The 19,656-nt window shown below is 37.8% G+C and overlaps 1 protein-coding gene and 2 non-coding genes across 3 annotated transcripts in view; all 3 read right to left on the reverse strand.

The window, feature by feature from the left end:
- The window catches only part of EIF3A (eukaryotic translation initiation factor 3 subunit A), a 31,519-nt gene extending 12,312 nt beyond the window's left edge, over window positions 1-19,207 (reverse strand). The window contains exons 1-14 of the mRNA XM_020895686.2: window positions 19,022-19,207; window positions 13,672-13,862; window positions 13,380-13,516; window positions 12,829-12,992; window positions 11,283-11,482; window positions 9,933-10,141; window positions 8,031-8,202; window positions 4,816-4,920; window positions 4,130-4,228; window positions 2,758-2,874; window positions 2,315-2,500; window positions 1,355-1,702; window positions 821-925; window positions 628-741 (exon numbers count right to left, since the gene is read on the reverse strand). Of these exons, the coding sequence (XP_020751345.2) occupies window positions 628-741; window positions 821-925; window positions 1,355-1,702; window positions 2,315-2,500; window positions 2,758-2,874; window positions 4,130-4,228; window positions 4,816-4,920; window positions 8,031-8,202; window positions 9,933-10,141; window positions 11,283-11,482; window positions 12,829-12,992; window positions 13,380-13,516; window positions 13,672-13,862; window positions 19,022-19,070 (2,196 nt within the window). The 5' untranslated portion in view covers window positions 19,071-19,207. The remainder of the gene's footprint in view (window positions 1-627; window positions 742-820; window positions 926-1,354; window positions 1,703-2,314; window positions 2,501-2,757; window positions 2,875-4,129; window positions 4,229-4,815; window positions 4,921-8,030; window positions 8,203-9,932; window positions 10,142-11,282; window positions 11,483-12,828; window positions 12,993-13,379; window positions 13,517-13,671; window positions 13,863-19,021) is intronic.
- On the reverse strand, window positions 3,190-3,319 carry LOC139036121 (small nucleolar RNA SNORA19). The gene has a single exon (XR_011488859.1). It is a non-coding gene; the product is annotated as a small nucleolar RNA SNORA19 (small nucleolar RNA).
- On the reverse strand, window positions 4,363-4,492 carry LOC139036122 (small nucleolar RNA SNORA19). The gene has a single exon (XR_011488860.1). It is a non-coding gene; the product is annotated as a small nucleolar RNA SNORA19 (small nucleolar RNA).
- Window positions 19,208-19,656: the final 449 nt, after the last annotated feature.

A 19,656-nucleotide genomic window follows, 5' to 3' on the forward strand; every position in this document is an offset into this window, starting at 1 on the left:
CAGCCACCACAGATGTATGTTGTCTCCTGCCTGTGGTTACTTTTTTTAACCAAAATGAGGTCACTCATTTTTACTACAAATTTGGCCACTATAAGCATTTGCAAATGTTGCTTTTGTACTGTTAAGTACATATAAGCAAATAAAACTACAGAAGGAGCTGTTTAGTCTCACACACACACACAGACTATATGATTCCATCTCTAAGAAATACCCAAAACAGACATGTCTAGAGACGGAAAGGAATTAAGTGGCTGCTGAAGGAGTGGAGAGAAAATGGAGTGACTGCAAATGGGTATGAAGTTTCCTTTCGCGTATGTTCTAAAATCAGATTGTTGCCCAATTCCATAAATACACTAAAAACGTCAATTGCACACTTTAAATTCGTGGATTGTATCTCCATAAAGCAGTTTTCAAAAAAAAATAAAAGTTCAGCTATCCTTTGGACTTTACAAGTTTTATTTTTTAATCCCTATTTTGTAAATGTCTATTGCCCTGTTTGTATACAGCCATTAGAGCACAATTTCTGGCAAAATAATACAAAAATCAATTTGAAACCCTGTTCCCATTACTGGCTTTATTATAGCTTGCTTACAGTCTAAAAATATTACAATTAAATTAAAGCCTTACTCTTTCTTCTTCTTGTTGTTCCCACAGATCCATGTCTTTAATTCTCTGTTCTTCATAGGCACTCTTTATCAAGGGGATTTCTTCCAAACGCTTAGCTCTTTCAAAGTAGTCAATCTGAGAATCATGAAACCAAATGTTGTTAAAAAAAATTCTTTTAACTTGGCACATTAAAGTTCATCAGTTCTTTCATTACCTTCTTTTCTTGATTCTTTAGGCGTTCCTGAAGTTCCTTCTTTTCCTTCTCCAGCTGTTCAACCTGTTTAGCCATGATGAAATCAGGATCCAATTCTTCAAGGTCCTGAAAAGTAACAGAAATGTACCACAATTAATAAGAGTATAAAAGTGCATACCAGTCAATATGGAGCACCACTTCTTTCCAGAAATGGATCCTAGATTATTTCAAAAGAGCAAATGCTTATAATGGGTAAATTCAAGCAACAGAAAAATGTTTTTAAAAGAGGCTTATTTGCTTGTGAGGAAAAACAATGTAACCATAACATCTACTTCTTATTCCTGTATTCTACTGTATCCAAACTCCATTTCAACAGTGACTAAAAACTGTGGAGTCACCAAATCAAATGCTTATTTCATAGACTAACCATTAATAGCTGTATCAAACTGAGCAAAATAACCAAATAACCCAAAGTAAACCAATAAATGGTAAAGAACTGTGCTTCAAAGGGACCTGAATAAAACTAGAATTTTAATGCATTAATATGCTACATACTTCAATGTCAATATCTTTGAATGCTTTGGCACCCAGTTCCGTCTTCTTGATTTGCTCCAAACGCTCACGAACAGTTTTCTTCTTGATCTGTTCATGTTCCTGTAAGATCCGCTCCTTCTCTCTCTCCTTTGCCTCCTGTCTCAGCCTCTCTTCCTCAGCCTTCCGCACTTTCTGGAGTTCAGCTTCCCTCTGCTCCAGTTCTTCTTTCTCACGCTGAATATTCAGACTCTCAAGCCGCTCTTTTCTTTCCTCAATTGTCTGACGGCGAGCCAGGATACGCTGATGCTCTTTCCGTGAATTTTTAAGATACGCAGTAACAGCCAACTGATGCTGTTCTTCTTTCTCTTGCTTCAAAAACAAATGCATTAAAAATATTAAAATAAATAAATAAAATAAAAATAATTTTAAGTGACATACCACAGTATTCAACACCAAAAGTATTGCTACATTCTCCTAATGTATTTTCCTAACATGTATTTGCATTTAAAAAGAGATGATGACATTATTCAACTACTGGTTTCTAGCACCAAATACTATGATGCTACAACTATTCAAAGTCTTTAACAGCAATGATATAGCTGAAGAACCTTTATCTGCTAGGCCAACTATTATCTGAACCACATATACTATAGAGTTCAAGCCAAGGAGAAAATACTAACAGAGCTCACAAACAACTTAAACAGAAAGGAAAAGCGTGATCACAGTACTCCCCATGTGGAGGGTCATCACCTGTGGTCTGTAATCACTCATCACAGTACTCCTATGATCACCTTACCCGTTTTCTGACCCAAAGAAGGTAGCTCAATGATCTGTGTATTTAACAAAATATCAAAAGTGTCAAACACGAACTAAGGGCGAAATCTATAATAGATCCCTTCTCTGAGACATCGTTTCAGACCTTCTTGTGCAAGGCCTAAAGGGCCCCCATAACCCTGCCGTCCATCCCCCCCAGGGGCGTACCAGAATGTGAGCTGGCTTAATCACTTCGAGTGCTTTCGCAAGGACTGAGGACATGGCGGTCAGCTGGTTTCTTATCTGTTCTGAAGGCATGCTTTGCAGATGAGGACCAATTGGAGCATCTTCTCTAGTAGCATAATTCAAGTCAGATCCAAAACTAAGGGTCCGAGAAGTGTGGTCAATACGAACCTATGAAAATTTGAAGAGTATTATAAATAGTTAAATCTACATGCAAATATAAAGTCATTATACAAATGAGTAACTTTGATTAAAATTTCAACTGAATTTAAGAAAAAAGATCAACTGAACAATGCTGAATATCAAAGCTAGAAGCCTCCATTCATGAAAGCTTTGAAACAGTGCCACTCTACCAAACTCAGAGAAACTGTGTGTGTTTCAGTCCCCGCAGGCTCGCCATCCCCTCGGTGTGCCCTGGGAGCGCCTACCTGCAGGTCACAGTGCCTGGCTGCATCTACTATGGCCCGTTCCAGTTGGAAAGCATCAACAAAAGGAACCAGAGAAGTCAAACGAGAAAACTCAATGCTCTGATAAATTTGTGCCACCTGCATAAGAAACACAAGGTTAATAATAATAATAGCTATCATTTATTTAGCAATTGTTACGTGGAGTCTCATGGAACAGTAGAAAGTTAGCCTATTTTTCAAAGAAAAGAAACTGAAGCTCAGAGTATGTAAACAATGCACTGCTGGAGCTAGAATTAAAATCCAAGGCTAATGAAAAGATTACGCTATATTTCAAACCATCACATAATCCTTTCAAATCCTAGTTCCATAAAAACAAACCAAAAAATCCCTAAATGGTCACATATTTGTACAGAGACCTGCTACTTACCTAATTCATCTGAACATTTAATAAAACTTTGTCTGAAGGAGACTGGCAGTATTACTATTTAGTTATACTGCTAATTAACCTTCAATTATTTGTATAGCACAGAAGAAATAACACTGCTCACACACAGGAGAGAAAGCAGGTCAATGACATGTGCACCAACATGGAGGTTAACATACAGTAAACGCTCTCCACCACCACCAATGAAACAAATGGAAGACACAAGAGGATCATTTAAGTCATACTGTAAACCATAATATTCAAACTTAAGTACAAAGTTAAACTACAACAGTTGAAAGGCTGACAATACTGGGACTTCCCTGGTGGTCAAGTGGTTAAGAATCCATGCATCCAATGCAAGGCATATGGGTTCCATCCCTGGTCGGGAAACAGATCCCCCATACCACAGGATTGCCAAAAAAACTAAAAGACTGATAATACTTAGTGTTAGCAGGAAAAAAAGCTTTCTTCACTACTGGTGGGAGGGTCAATGAATTCAATCTCTGAGGATCTGCTAAAAGTTTTAAATGTGTAGACTATGGCTAATTCCACTTCTTAGAAGCTACAAAAGTTACAGAAGTATGTAAAGATACCTGTATGGAAAATGTTCACTATTTCAACTTTTTATTATGGCCAAAAAAACTAAAGAATTTCCACCAATAGTCTGAATAAATAAACCAGGGTACTTCTAGACAATGAAAAACTACATAGGTATTAAAAGGAATAAGATGTACATGTCTAACAAGGAAAAATGTATGAAGACAATGGTTAACAAAAAGAGACAAAAACAGTTATGAACTATGTAAAATAGTGATTTTTCAAATCAAACACATAAAACTACTTTTGGTGAGGTTTAGAATTTGAGGAAGCTTTTTCCTGGGCTATTTCTAAATTTTTTAGTTTTATGTTCAAAACAATCAATGGAAAATTCCCAGCTGTTCCATAACACATCCATTTTTTCATCTTTACCTGCTGGAGAAGCCGGAGTATGGTATTGTTCTGCAGCTGTGGAACATACTGTTGTAACTCTGGTTCCTTTTCAGGCTGTTCCCTAACCCAATTGAGAACCTATAAAACCCATTAAAAGAGTTATATTTTCTCTACAATAAATATTAAAACACTGGTGATACTTTTTCATTTTCTTCACAGACAAATCATCACATAATGCAAAGAAATACAAAATGTAACAGGAAGCTATTGACTCTTGTATGAAGGTGACTGACAGCAATGGCTAAATTAAGCCATGCTGCTAATTTACCTCCAAAGGTTTATTTAGCACATCAGAAATATCTTTTCTCCTGACATAAAGAAAAAAGACAATGAAATGTGCACCAAATTCAAACACATAGGATAACACTTTTCTGTTAACAAATATGGGACTATCTGGGAGGTTCTGACTGACACGTATACACTGCCAGGTGGAAAACAGCTAGTGGGAAGCCACTACACAGAAAGCTCAGCAGGTGCTCTGTGATGGCCAGGGATGAAGGGAAGCCCAAGACAAGAGGAAGACATATGCATGCATATGGCCACTTTATTTCATTGTACATCAGAAAACTAACACACTGGAAAGCAATTACATTCCAATAAAAAGAAAATACTACAACATAAAACTGTAACAGGGATGGCTACATGGTAATATAACCAAAGCTTACCTTTGTGACTCTCTCACAGAGTTTTAGTGGGTTAAATTCGACTTCCAGCCAATTGTAAAGGTCTTTTACTTCTGGGACAACATATTGTAGCACATTGAATCTGACCTACAGTAAGCAAAACAAAAGGATTAACTGCTGAAGGTATTTTGTAACTGGGATTCTGAATTGATTATAAATTAAATAAAAATATCAGACTGGAGAGCTGGGAAATAACTGGTATTTATCTAGCTTCAACCACCTCTAAACTTACCAGGAGAAATCCAGGGCCACTATGCTGAGTCTCTTGCCCCAATTATGCAGCTCTCTACAGGGAGACCCCACAGGAGTTTACAAGGAAATAAAAACTCATCAACACAGTCAAAATATTTACCAAGACCATTCATGTGGCCAACACAAATCAGTTTATTATCAATAAAAAGTAAACACCAGTTTACAAATAGCTGTATCAGAGAAAAGTTATTACAGCAACCCTGCTCAGAAAGCCACAAATTCAAACAAAAAAAAAAAAACAACCAACTCAGGACAAAACAGGCCCTGATTCACATAATACACAAAAAAACAGTCAAAGAAAGAACAACTATATTCAATACATAAATATATCTCACCAATGAGAAGAATTTCATATATTTATGTGAGATTTAAATTTCATATAAAATACACAAACAGGCAAAATTAATCTGTGGTGTTATAAATCAGGACTGTGGCTATTCTTGGGAGAAACAGGAAAAAGTGGTGAATGGAAAAATCTTTTTGAGAATTTACACAATTATACTTAGGACATGTACTTTAAATATGTATGTTACAATTTAATCAAAGTTAGTATGTGAATAGAACTTCCTTGCACAATAAGGATGTAGCTTGTATAACCTGCCCTCAGGTTTGGGACATCAGTCATATACCTATCAAGAAATTATTCTATGGCCATTAGCAAAAAAAAAAATCTATAAATAATAAATCCTGGACAAGGTATGGAGAAAAGGGAACCCTCTTACACTGCTGATGGGAATGGAAACTGGGGCAGCTACTAACGAAAGCAGTATGGAGGTTCCTCAGAAAATTAAAATTATCATGACTGAGCAATCCTACTCCTGAGCATAGATCCAAAAAAAATAATTCAAAAAAGATACATGCACCCCTACTATTGTGAATAGCAGCACTATTCTCAACAGCCAGGGCACAGAAACACCCTAAATGTTCATCAACAGATGAACTGATAAAGAACACACATACACAGTGGAACACTATTTAGTCATTAACAAAAAGAATGGAATAATACCATCTGCTGCAACACAGATATAACTAGAGATTATCATATCAAGTGAAGTCAGAAAGAGAAAAAAATACCATATGATCACTTTCATGTGAAATCTAAACTATGACACAAATGAACCTATCTATGAAACAGAAACAGACCAACAGACTTGGGCTTGCAGGGGGATGGACTGGGATGTTGGGGTTTAGCAGATGCAAACTGTTACATACAGAATAGATAAACAAGGTTTCCTACTGAATAGCACAACTATATTCAGTATCCCAAGACAAGCCATAATGGAAGAGAATATAAAAATGAATGTACATAAAAATCAAACCACTTTGCTATACAGTGAAAATTAACACATTATGAATCAACTGTACTTAATAAATGAATATTCTGGATTTTCCACTGAGCACCTCCTCCAAACAAGGAATGTGCTGAGACAGGCTATCATAATCTACTTAAGTATACTTGCTTCCCAAGCTTAACAATCTTTTATGAACTTGATTAATTTGAGTCTGTTCCTGAGATACTAGAATCATTCTCCAGGTAATTATGAATTTACCTACATAAACCTAATACTCAGGTCTCAACCTTGTACATACAGTGAATTCAAAATTTATAAAATGCCTCCTGACATCTAGTTAAGCCATTCATCTGGCACCAACTAAAAGCCTTCTTATAGGCACTTATTTATGGGTCCAATGAGGACCCAAAAGTGGATGTCCTGCCTACTGACCCTAACCCCACCAACAGATTCCTGCATCAGTATCATAACTGATCAACTTTAACATCGAGGTGTGCTCCATGAGCTCAAGAGATATGGATAATACTTTCAATCAGGCACACTTCAGTATTCAAAAAAAATTTTTAAATACTTATCTGCTAGTTAAGACCTCTTCCTAAACACAATGCTCTTATTTAATTACATTTAATCCTAATTCAGTCCCATAAAAACATGCCAACACACAAAGCCGGTTTTTATAAATGGCAGCAGAATAAAACATGAAGGCATTCAGACAGAAATACTATTTCAGAGGTTAAGTTAGTTCTTTTTAAAAATTGACCACAAAGGGAACTTGCCTTGCTACTATAACAGAGAACTATTACAAGTGAAAACTGTTGCCATATACAAAATGTATTAACTTTTATCCAAACTGATTGACTCTGCCAGTGAAGGAATAAGGCCTATTCTCTAATACCTGTCCCTCTTTTTTCTCTTACCCTGAAGTAATTTGCTAGAGGGGTACCACAGTAACCACTAAGTCAAACTACTGTGAACCAAACTCCTCTGGAGTACAAATTCCATTTAACTATCACCTGCCTGGCAGGTAACAGACACTAACATGATAAATTCCCACTGAATTAAAGAGTCCAATGTAAAACACTGTGAGATACAAAACCTTGGGCTCTATATTCTGAAATCAATTTAATATATGCAGTGGGTGAGACCTAGAAATCTGCATTTTAAAAAGTACTTCACACACAATTACAGTGCATAGCCCTAATTAAGAACCACTGCCAAAAAAGAAAGAACCACTGCCTTAGTAACATACAATGAAAGTTAAAGAAAACAAAGTTGGGAACACTTGAGTTATCCAGAACTGGGCCTAATCTAATTCCACACTTTCCTGGACTCATCATCATATTTCTAACACCTATCAGCTTAATTTTTTCCTACAGCCCTTGAAATAAGCCATGATCATTCTTGCCCGTCATACTTCCCTTATCAAGGGGCCCATGCTATTCCTCAAAGCTAGTCTGAGTCTTGTCTGCTGCATCCAATTTAACTCCAGCTCATTCAAGACAAAACATCTCACCTCAACACAGGGCTGACTTACACCAATGGTTCTCAAACTTGTCCATGCATCAGAATTCCCAGCATGTGATCATAAATTATAAAACCTGGCCATAGAGCGTTCTGTCCAAAGCTGTTAAGAGTGCTAAAACTTATACCAACCATATCGTTAATAAGGCCAATTCGCGTTGGTGGGGCTTGCAGGCCTAGCAGAGTTGCAAGGCGACGCTGTTTCTCAACTATGATGCCGTCCATATCCAGAAGTCGAGCAATATCAGTACGCTCAGGGGTAATAGGGATGGAAAGAGTGGCCAAAAGGACTCTGGTAGACATTCTGGAGAACAAAGTTACAATCTGTTAAATTTGCAAATGCCACTTGATAAGCAGAAAGACACTTCTCTTTAATTATCTAGTGAAATATGCCAGTGACAGAATATGTATACCACCACGATGAACTGGCCTCGTAAGTATTCATCAAAGCATGGGATTAATTAAAAAAGAAATGGATTATCCTAAAATGAACACTTGGAGAAGCAGAACTTTCCCCAGCCACTTACTACTATCAGTGTTTTCTAGCTATAGAGAAAAGACTGCGTTAAATGGCAGCACAGACACATCTGCATATACCCCTACTCCCTTATAAAAACTATTAGGGAAGATTTTAAAACTAAGAAAAAAATTGACACTTAAGAAAAGAGGGAAAAGTTACAGTTACAAGGACCACAAAAACATATTATGTGAGTTGAGGGCAAAAGTTAAGTGTTAGCTTCCTTAAAACACAAAACTCAGGTTGAATTTAAAGCACCATAGGACACTAAGGATTGCAGGCTCTGTAGCCCAATTAGAATCTCAGCTTCACCATTTCCAAGACTGGAACCTCAGGCAAGATACTGAATTTTCTAAGTCACAAGGTGTTGGGAGGATTAAGGGAAATAATGTACATAGAGCCAGATAGCCTAATGATTATGACAGGACTCTTACAGTATTTTCTAACGGAAGAATATAGAAATAACTTGATAAAATCAAGTTTTTTTCCTTATTTCAATAGACAAGGATTATATAACAGATAGTGAATGACATAATGAACACTGTCCTCAATAGTTTTTTAAGGGACTCTCCTGGTGGCCCAGTGGTTAAGACTCTGAGCTCCCAAAATAGGAGGCACAGATTCCCTACTTGGGGAACTAAGATCCCACATGATGCTCTGTGTGGCAAAATATACATGTACATACACATATATATGTATACATATATATGGAAGCGCAAATTTTTAGTCACTCAGTCGTGTCCCAACTCTTTGCAACCCCCATGGACTGCAGCCCACCAGGTTCCTCAGTCCAAGATTCTCTAGGCAAGAAGACTGGAGTGGGTTGCCATATACACTAGAAAAAACTTAGTTGGTTCCATGCACTGCTTACAAGCCAAGAAAAACAATTTGGTGTATGTACTTCTACTAGAGACCAAAATAACATGTCTGCCAGTAAGAAGTGGTATGTGAGTTGCCTAAACCCAACTAAAATGTTTAATAAAAACCAAACATGACTGAAAGTATATATGTAATGCTAAAAAAATAAGTCTTTAGATTGTTAGGTTACAGGCTATCTACATAAAAATACACATGCCAATTATTTACAGAGTTAATGTTTTATAGCTGGGGGGAAAAAGTTACTTGACGAAAGTATTCATTTTGGGGGGAGGGGGTCTAATTTGTTCCTAGATTCTGAATACCTACACTCAGTTAAGGAAGCTAATACCTTAACACTGCCTTTCCTAATATTCCATTTTCTCAGTTGGAGGGTTGGTTATCAGATAAAAGACAGCTACCAAAGAATACTTCCCAAGAATACCATTGAGGTTTTTTGGTAGTTAACAGTTATAAGGGGTGCAACTGGCAACCAGTGGGTAAACCAGGGATGCTGCCAAAGATCCTAAACACAGTCCCCTGACAAAGAAATAACCAGCCCTAAATGTCAACAGTGCAGCCAAGAAACCCTAATCTAACCTCATGCCATTTACAAGATATTTCTTTTATATTTCAATACTATCCAACAATAAGACTCTTACCTTTGCATCTCTTCTTGTGTAAGATTCTTTCTCATTTCTCTAGATAAATGGTAAAGACGATGGAGTGTAGACGCATGAAAAAGAGCATTTCCAGATTTCCAAAATACAGTTGAGACTTTGTTATAGTAATTTGCCATCAACTGAGGCTTGGGCGGTTTTTTAGATAAGGAGAATAGCCCATGAATATCTTCCACAGCTTTGAATGCTTCCTAAAATTAGTGGTATAAATTATAGTCATGACAGTCCAAACAAACAAACAAAAACAAAAAAATCTCTTTATGAAACTGAAAATACATTACACTTAAGAATAAAAATGGCAAATAAAATGCCTTCATGTGTGGTTCTTTTTATTCATAATTTAACTATCTGATATATCTCAGAAAACACAATTTCCTAGACTACCCAAGTCTTTAAAAGAGTATCATACCACTTGGCAGAATATATTTTTAAAGAATCTGGAAGGACATAAAACACAATATAAAGGCTACTTCTCAGTGTTAAGATAATGGATAAATATTCTCTTCCTTTAACTTATTCATTTTTTCTATACTAGGCATGTTTACTTGTCTTCTATTAAACTTTTTTTCTTTTGTTCAGGTATCTTAAGGGTGTACCTGCATAAAAGGAAAATATGGGAAAGCAGGAAATCACATTTTCATTGGCTGAAAACTACCAATTTTTAGTTTCTTCCTCTGCAATTTCAATAAAATTTGGTGGGGGAATCAAATATATAAAAATAACTCATGAGAAAATGTCTACAGAATCCTTAGAGTAAAAAAGTCCATGTTGACAACAAAATGAGCCCTTCCAAGATCTCTGATGTAGGATATTCACTGTACGGGCTTACTAAGTCTAGGCAGCACTGAGAAATCTAGGGGACAGTCTGGTGCTGCATTTCTCCAACTCTCTGCGGTAAAGGACAAGTTTGTCTTTATAATTTCTAAACTGTTGCCATCAATACTTCTATAAAGCACAATAAATTACTATTAAAATAAGATGGAAAGACAAACTGATTTTTTTTAAATCAGGGTAAACAGACAGAAAACTACCATGAAATTATTTACAAAATTTTGTAAATGCATACTCTCCAGGCATTGAACCACAATTTGAGCACTGAGGTCTGAAAAAGATTACATGATTTGGCTTGGAATTGACAACAGGCATTTGGAACCAAAATAACTGAGATTTCTTGTCCCAAACTCTTACTTCTCCATTAGACAACCTCAAATCTGTTACCTAGCTATTGAAATTAACCAAGAGATACCAAGATGCAGATACTCATTAAGAGGAAAAAAAGGTAATATGGGTTACTATTACTACAAAGAAAAGCCAAAATAGTTCACAACATACCTGCCACAATTCCATGCTGATAGCACTGTCCAACTGAACAAGCCTGGTTTCCAAATGCATAGACTGGCTCTCTGGATTATTAAGGTTGATTGCTGTACTTTGGTTATGGTGGCGTTGAATCTGAGACAAGTGCATTCTCAAGTTGTCACACAACTTACGGAATTCAGCCTTCCGGGTATATTGAAGGCAGAATTTGAAAGCTATAAGCATAATTGTAAAATACGTTAGGTACTTTCCACCATAAACTTAGTATTTAAATAGGTTCTATTTCATGTATTAAAGTCAGTTATCTTAACAAGATTTCCCAAACTCACCATCAGTCTTGAGAAATGATCAGAGTCATAACTCACTTCATGTGCCCTGAGCACCTTTTAGACACAGTCATCAGTCCTGGTCTAGGACTGAAATGGTTCTGAGAACTAAGGAAGCTATTTAAGTCTAAGAGGGACTCACCTTTCAAACACTTATCACTTCAAACCCTAAAAGAGCAAAAAAAATTCTGGTCTGAAATATAATTAACTCTCTTACCTAATTTACTAGAAAACAAAGCTTCTGCACTAACTGAAACTGAATAATACAAATTGGTGGTTTATGGTAACCTAATTTCAATTGTGCAGAGATGTATAAATGAAATACTTGCTCTATCATTAAAACACGTAATTTTCTACTATCATACATGCAATACTAAAATAACTTCTTCCAATGTCCTTTGTCAATCCCTTAAAATAGAGTATTTCTATTTCAATAGGCCTGAAACAAAAGGATGCAGTTTAACTACAAGTTAATATTTATCTCAACTGTTATCAAAAGGTCCTAGTTTACTTGTGTTAGATGCTAGCAAAACAGATTCTAATACTCCTTTACAGTAAGTTATTCTTGGTCACATAATCACTTAAAACTTTTGAATAAACAAAAACAAATTCCATGTTAAAAAGAATGGTGACAAGCTTGTGCCTAAGGCTAAAAGTAAGAAAAAGCCAAGAGCCACTCATGTCATATATAGTTAAAAGGCTGCACTGATAGGAAGATAAGCTGCAACAGTAAGGCAAAAAGACAAGATTAGGAAAACGAACTTAAAACAGTTCTTCAGATTAAAAGTGCATGGAGTGTTAACTATTGGATACTTTTTATGATGATCTTGAGTCTTCAGTAAGGTTTAGTTCTATACTCATTAACACTCTGGAACTCAAAAAGACCTCAGAAACCCAGCATATGGTTAAGTAGCTTGCTGAAGAGTATGCTATAGCGTCAAAAGAATTGATAGAATCAAGCCTGCCAGAAAGCAACAGAAAAGTTTATCTTTTCAGTCACTTAGAAAATTCCAAAATGACTTTAAAAGGTGCTTTAGACATCGACGGATAACAAAGAATTACCTTGACTAATGAAACAAATTTCTTATTTAATATTCAAATGAATGCCAATCATCTAAAGAAAGAATTAAAACTATGTAAAATAAGTACTACAGAGAAAAGGAGGTCAACTTTAACAGTTAATCTTTTGCAAAACCTATCCTTAAGTCAACTTTTCAAATCAGTTCTTGTTTTACCTTGTTGGGCAATATCATGGTAGAGACGCTCTACTCTAGAATTGTTTCGAAGAAGGTCCAGACACTGTCTGTATGATTCCCACAGGAATTTAACCCATGGAGTTAAAAGTAATCTGTCAGTACGATCCTGAGTGTCTTCACCACTTACAGCACTTAGGAGAACACTACAAAAATATTTAAAAACGTTGAAAACAATTTTAGACATGGTTTCCTACTTTGCCATATGATTATAAAACCAAAACCAACAATGATCATTATAAAATAGTTCAAATCCTACCTACAACTTTGAACATACTGTAAAGCTATCACTTAGTCCAAGTATTTGAATTCTCAATCTGTATTAAAGCCATTTAAACTAGTATACACCCTATCGGATGGTTGTAATTTTTCACTTTCATGAACGTTGAATAGTATATGACTTGAAGTTACTGTACATTTAAAATTCCAAAGACAAGCATTCTTTCTAATAAACATTTACTTCAAATGGGGACAATGGAGACACATGTGAAGAAAAACAATGAAAGATATATTTAGCAATTTAGCCCACATACCTCTCAGGAGTTTGAATATTATCCAGATCTTCTATGTCTAAGACCATCTGCTGGGACTCTTCTTTAGCAGCTTCCGTTTTCTCCTCTGCCAATTTCAAATATGCCCTAACAACATCCTCTAGAGATTTGATGTTCACCTAGCCAATAAATAAATAAATAAAATTCGTTTCCCAACAAACCAAAAAATATTTTAAAAGCAAACTTCATGGTATGAAACGGTAAATCTGAAAGGTAAATGCCTCCTCAAATGACTAAAAGCACTTACTAAAATATAAACCCCAGCTGTTCATACCTGTTGACAAATGTTCTTATACTGATATAAGCCTTCTTTAGCCAAATGGCTCTTGCGGAGATCCACACAAAGTTCCAAGTATTTCAACATAATCGGCTCGTGTATCTTTTGCCATGTTCTATGTTTCTTACTTTTCATAACATCATAAAGAACGTCCAAAGCAGGTTGCTTTTTGCCAACTTCAAGAAATTCTGGAAAAGTTAATTCAGGAGAATTAAAATTAGTTATGTATGCTATATAAAAACCTAAGTCTTGCTTTTTAACTCAGCTGTTTTAATTTACCAACCTATTACCATCTCTTTTGAGGTCACAATTTATTTTTGATTTCTAATACTATGCCAAGGTAAAACAATGAAAAACTGATACCATCTCAAATATGCCCTATAGGTAAAACTAGACTTCACTCAATTCCTCTGCACCAATTACGTCTAAGTTACTTTATAAAGTTCCAGAAATTCAAGTCATGAGAGTAACAATCTCCCCCTATAAAAGGCAGAACAAGCAAGTGTAACTTCAGTCACAACGATCTGGCGGATGTAATTTTTGCTAGCTTGTATTAAGACTTGAGGTAGAAAGAACAAATTAGATTGGCTACATTCCTTTTAGATCAATTGACTGTGTGGGTCTATTTAGGGGCTCTACTTTGATCATTTCTCTACTGACCTGCCTACGCTGTGGCCAATATCTCACTGTCTCGATCACTGTAGCCTGACAGAAAATCTTGGAAGTCAGGTAGTGGGGGTACTCCAACTCTGTTCTTCAATACTAGCTGACTATGTAACACCTTTTGCCTTTTCATACAAACTTCAGAATTGTTTGTAGATACCTAGAAAACAGCTCACTGGGATCTCATTGAACCTATATAACAAATTTGGAAGAACTAACAACAGCATTTGTCTTCCAATCCATGAGCACAAAGTATCTCTCCACTTATTTATCCCAATCTAAACACGAGAAACAAACTGAAACAAACCCCAGCTAAGAGATAAAATACCTGACAACCAATACTCCTCAAACTGTCAAGGCCATCAACAAACCTAAAAAACTGCCACAACCAAGAGGAGCCTAAGGAGACAACCAAATGTAATGTATCTTGGGTGGGATCCTGGAATACACAGGGGACATTACAGAAAGCTGAGAAAATATGAACAACGTATGGACTTCCCTAAATAATAATATATCAACATTGATTCATTAGTCGTAACAAACATACAACACAGATCTAAGATATTTATTAACAGGAGCATCTGTGTGTGCTGTGACCCTCTGTACTATCTTTACAATAATTCTGTAAATCTCAAACTTCCAAAATTAAGTTTATTTTTTAATTGAGAAAAAAATTTTAGAATGTAGAGTAAACAAATGTATACTCTTTAAAATTCACTGCCTAAACCTGATGGCATTCTGTATGTAGCAACATTTCAAAATCTGTTCCAACCTCAGATTTTGGGTACACTCCTTGTTTTGAAAATCAAAAGCAAAGACCCCTCCATCACATTTCTGACCAAAGTTAAAATTTATTTTTTTTCCTTTTTTAACTTTCTCAATACACTTAACAGACTATGGGTGGCTCTTTTCTGGTTTTGTTCAACTTAAAACTCAGTACGTGCCAAATTTCACACACACAAAAATTTCTCCACTGAAAATTTGACAAGTAATTTGGTAGAATACTAGTTTATGCTTTAAAAAACTTAAAACACATCTGTTTTTTAAAATCATTGTTCATTTTTCTAAAAAAATCCTTGACAAATAATTATTTTTGGCATTAACCTAACAATGTATAGCATTATCTAAGCTATAACTATGCTACGGCAAACACAGACCAAAATGTCTCTTATCTGAAGGATTTACTAGATCTATGGATTTAATGAGTAACTCTTATTTCTTCTTCCAATCGTATCTTTCAGGAATGCTGCCTCTGAACATTCCTTCCTCCAGGAAAACTATAAACAATATTTCAACTCTAATGTATTTTTAAAACCTTATACAGCAGACATCACAAAACACACTGAAATAAGTATCTTTTAACACAATATCCTACATCATCCCATATTATACCAAATCATACTCCTCACACGCAAATTAATATAAACCCCTCTTCAATACTTCAATAATCTCAATATCAAATCTGCCAATATGACAGCAAGACCATTTTCACATTACACCCCTCCCAATCAAAGATGTAACATTGAATACAACTAGATACTTCGCTGGAGTAAGCCTTTTCTGTTTTAAGGCAATGACCTACTCATCATCTTCCTGGAGCATGCACACAGTTATTTTAAAATTCAACAATATTTTAGTGTTTTTTCACAACTATTTAACAGAAACAGCTTCTATCAGCCAAAAATTGGGGAATAAATGTTTTTACATTTATCCTTTACATTAAGGATATCACAGGAGCCCACCAAAATAACTTCTTATATCCAATTCCCAATCTTACGTTGAGGATTCAAATTCCATTCTACTGTATATAAACACTACCAATATTTTGCAAAATAGGCACCAAGAGTTAAATTTAAGAGCTGGTCCCAGTATGATGTGGTGACAAAATAACAAACTATCAAAAAATAATTCCCTATCTCTTATTTTTAAATGACTGTGGTAACAACGTCACTTTAAAAAAAAGTAAGTCTTGTTTAGTGATAAAACTGAAAGTACTTTTCATTTCCTCAACACCTAGTCAAAATTTAAGATTCAAATTCAATACTTTCAAACTCCAAACCAATCATCTAATTAGGGGGAAAAAACAAGTTTTTGAGGCTGGAGAAAACTATCACACACTAAAAGCTGTATTGCAATCTTTAAAGAAACGTTCATTTCCAGATTGATATTGTCTTAAAAATAAAATCTGGAATTAGAAACTATTCCTAAGAGGGTAGGCATTCTTAAAGAAACAGTGAGTGATCTATGTATCTACCTACAGTAAAGTTTAGGTCAGCCCTTCAATTTTACTAGTTTATTTGTGTAACAGACCAAGTAGATAAGCTATGTTACATAATTTGTGGGTTTAATAACAACTTTATTTTTAAGACACTGGTTGTAGAGTGTAAGTTAAAAGGCTGTTATTTCCAATTGCTTCCAAAAATACTGCTCTGACAAACCATTCTACACCTAAATTTACTCACATCTTGTTAAGATACTCTAATGGATGGGGTCTAAATGTGATTTGATATTACCAATGTTATAAATGAGGTTATTCCCATTAAAAATAAAATGTGCTCTGATTACCCTATTTATAAAATTTTGTCAGCAGTGTCATATGCCATCCACATTCTGCTCTTTGATACTAAAACAGGATCTAAGATGAAAAGTACAGAAATTATACTACTTGAAAGGGAAGGTATCTCTACCATACCAGCACTCATCTAAGAGCTTTTTAAAAGGCCTTTTACAAAAACTACACTAACAAATTCAAGTCCCTATCCCCATGTCTTTGTCATCTTGCCTACTTTAATCTCTGACATCTTCACAAATTGCTCTTCATGAATCAAATTTCCTTAGAAAAATTGTGAGAAAAGATTTTAAATGTTAACACATATCCCTTCTAATTTTAAAATTACTCAGATATTAAGTTCATATACATTCAAAAGGGAGGAGTGAATGATACAAGGCTTGAACACACCAACATGTAGTATTTAGGCCATGGAGATTACAGTGCTTCAGCCAATTAACATGGGGAAAAATGTGTTGGTAAAGCATTCAAAGGGCTATAAAACAGATCTACAGTAGTAATTTCACCCAAGCCATTTGTGTACCACAATATATAATAATTCTCTTAAGTTTCACAACATTTAAGAAATAATGCTTTCCCTAAATTTGCTAGTTTATTTTGTAGGGTTAAATTTCCATCTCAATCTTATTTTCTTTCCTATAAATTAATCAGCATGTGTAAACTTCCTGCCTGTTCAAACATGGAGGATCCGAGTGAGTGATTCGATCAAAGTTGTACTTTCAACTGTTTTTTAGAAGTTACTCTATTCCACAGAATGTGGCATTATCCTATTCCACAGACGGTTACTTATCCCCGAAATTGTTAATTTACAGTAAAAACAACAAGCGTGCGACAAACAGCCCTCTGGCCCTGAGAGATCATCAGTAGTACCAACTGTACGCATTGACTGAAACTGACTTTTTCCTAAAAGGATTTTCAAACGAACTAACAAAGTAAGCTTCCTAAGTATAAAAGGGTTAACAGACACTGTACATCGATCCACAACCGGGGTAAGACCCAAAACTCGTTTGGCTTGAGGAAGCGTGAAAATGAAAGAGCAATGGACGCCCTAACACTTATAAACCCTAAATAAGAATCTATTGAAAGACCAGAGAATACATTTGCACCCCTTGTAATGGCAACGTAATAAATGCCTCTTGAACAGATCAGGACACACACAAGTTTTCCCAACAGTGCCGCCGATTCAGACACACATATGGAAATAATCGCAAGCAGCAGCGCAACAGTGGGGGGGGGGGGGGAACACCACGATAGATCTGGAAGTTCAGAGACCTTGGCGTTAGGCTTCTAGCTCAACAACTCACTCCCAGAGTGACCTTGGGCAAACCAGTCTCCCTAGGCCTCACTTTCCTAATCTTTGAGAGAAACTTCAAGTCTCTCTTATAGTATTAACTCTGTCCCAACTTCCTTGTGACTCGGAGTAGGCTTCGCAGCTGCCAATAATCAATGCCAAAAGAAAAAAAAAAATAGGGAACGAGTTAAATGGGTCAGAGTCCCCGAAGCGGATAAGAGGGGTCGGAGGGGGAAGTGGACCCTGAGCCGGCAAAGCACGGCGCTGAATTCCGGGGCGCGGAGGCGTCCGCAGGAGGGCCCGGAGGTGGGCCTGCCAGGCCTCCCGGCCCGCGGGAGGTGGAGCCGAGGTTCTCGCGTGCATTGTCCCCGGGAGGGAGCCATATTTCCTCCTCCCGGCACTCCCAGATGGCGGCTGGGGGCGCGGGGCCGAAGCGCACAAGGCCCCGTGGTCTCGGGTGAGGGGGTGCCCAGCAGAGGTGGGGAGAGAGAGGGGAGCTCGGGCCCGGGTCGGCTTGTCTCCGGAGCCGCGACGCGCCACCCTGCCCCCCGAGACTCACCAGGCGGCGGCGGGAGGAAGGCCAGCCCCGCAGAGAGACGGTTCCCGGCTCCGCGCCTCCCACCCTCGCCGTTCAACCTCCCATGTCGGTTGGAGCGAGAAGGGATATCATACCCAAACCCAGGCTGGGTCGGCGGCGGGCAGGCCGCAGGGGCCTCCCGTGCACCCACAGTCGGGCGGTAGCACACCGCGCACCAGGCCCGGGCCCCCTCGACCTCCGAGGCCTCGGGCCGCCCCAGTCCGGCGCGCTCCGATCCCCTCCTCACCGTTGGCGCGCTTGAGGGCATTTTCCGGCCTCTGGAAATAGGCCGGCATCTTGGCGGCAGGCTCAGTTCACCCGGCGTCAGCGAATCCTCGGGGTCCCGGACCGGGAGAGGAGACGAAGGGGAACCAGCGCGAGGCTCCACGCGCCTCGCCAGCAGTCGCCCGCGCCCAGCCGGCCAAAGACGGAAAGGAAGAAGCCACGTGACCCCCCCTGCGCGGCGGCGCCGCCGCCGCTTAGGTCCCGGATGTAGGGGGCAGTCCTCCGGCACGCCCCGCCCCCCCCCCCCCGCGCGCAAGCGCGTTGGCGTCACGCGCGCTGGCTGACGTGGCGGCTGTGCTCGGCTGACGGGCGCTCGGGTTCCACCTCCGCACTCTTGCGAAACGTACGTTTGCGACCAGGTTCTCAGGCCCCTAGCTCCTCGAGTGAGAATAGGGGTGAGAAAGATGCATTTTGGGTCAGAGCTACTACCTGGCGAGAAAGCGCTGTCTTCCTCTAATATGATTTGTGCGGAGTCCTGCAAAATTAGAATCAAGTCTCATTCGCCTCAGTTCGGTTTCGTTCAGTCAGCTCAGTCGTGTCCGACTCTTTGCGACCCCATGGACTGCAGCACGCCAGGCCTCCCTGTCCATCACCAAC

Source organism: Odocoileus virginianus, chromosome 7, assembly GCF_023699985.2.
Source record: "Odocoileus virginianus isolate 20LAN1187 ecotype Illinois chromosome 7, Ovbor_1.2, whole genome shotgun sequence".
Taxonomy (NCBI): Eukaryota; Metazoa; Chordata; class Mammalia; order Artiodactyla; family Cervidae; genus Odocoileus; species Odocoileus virginianus.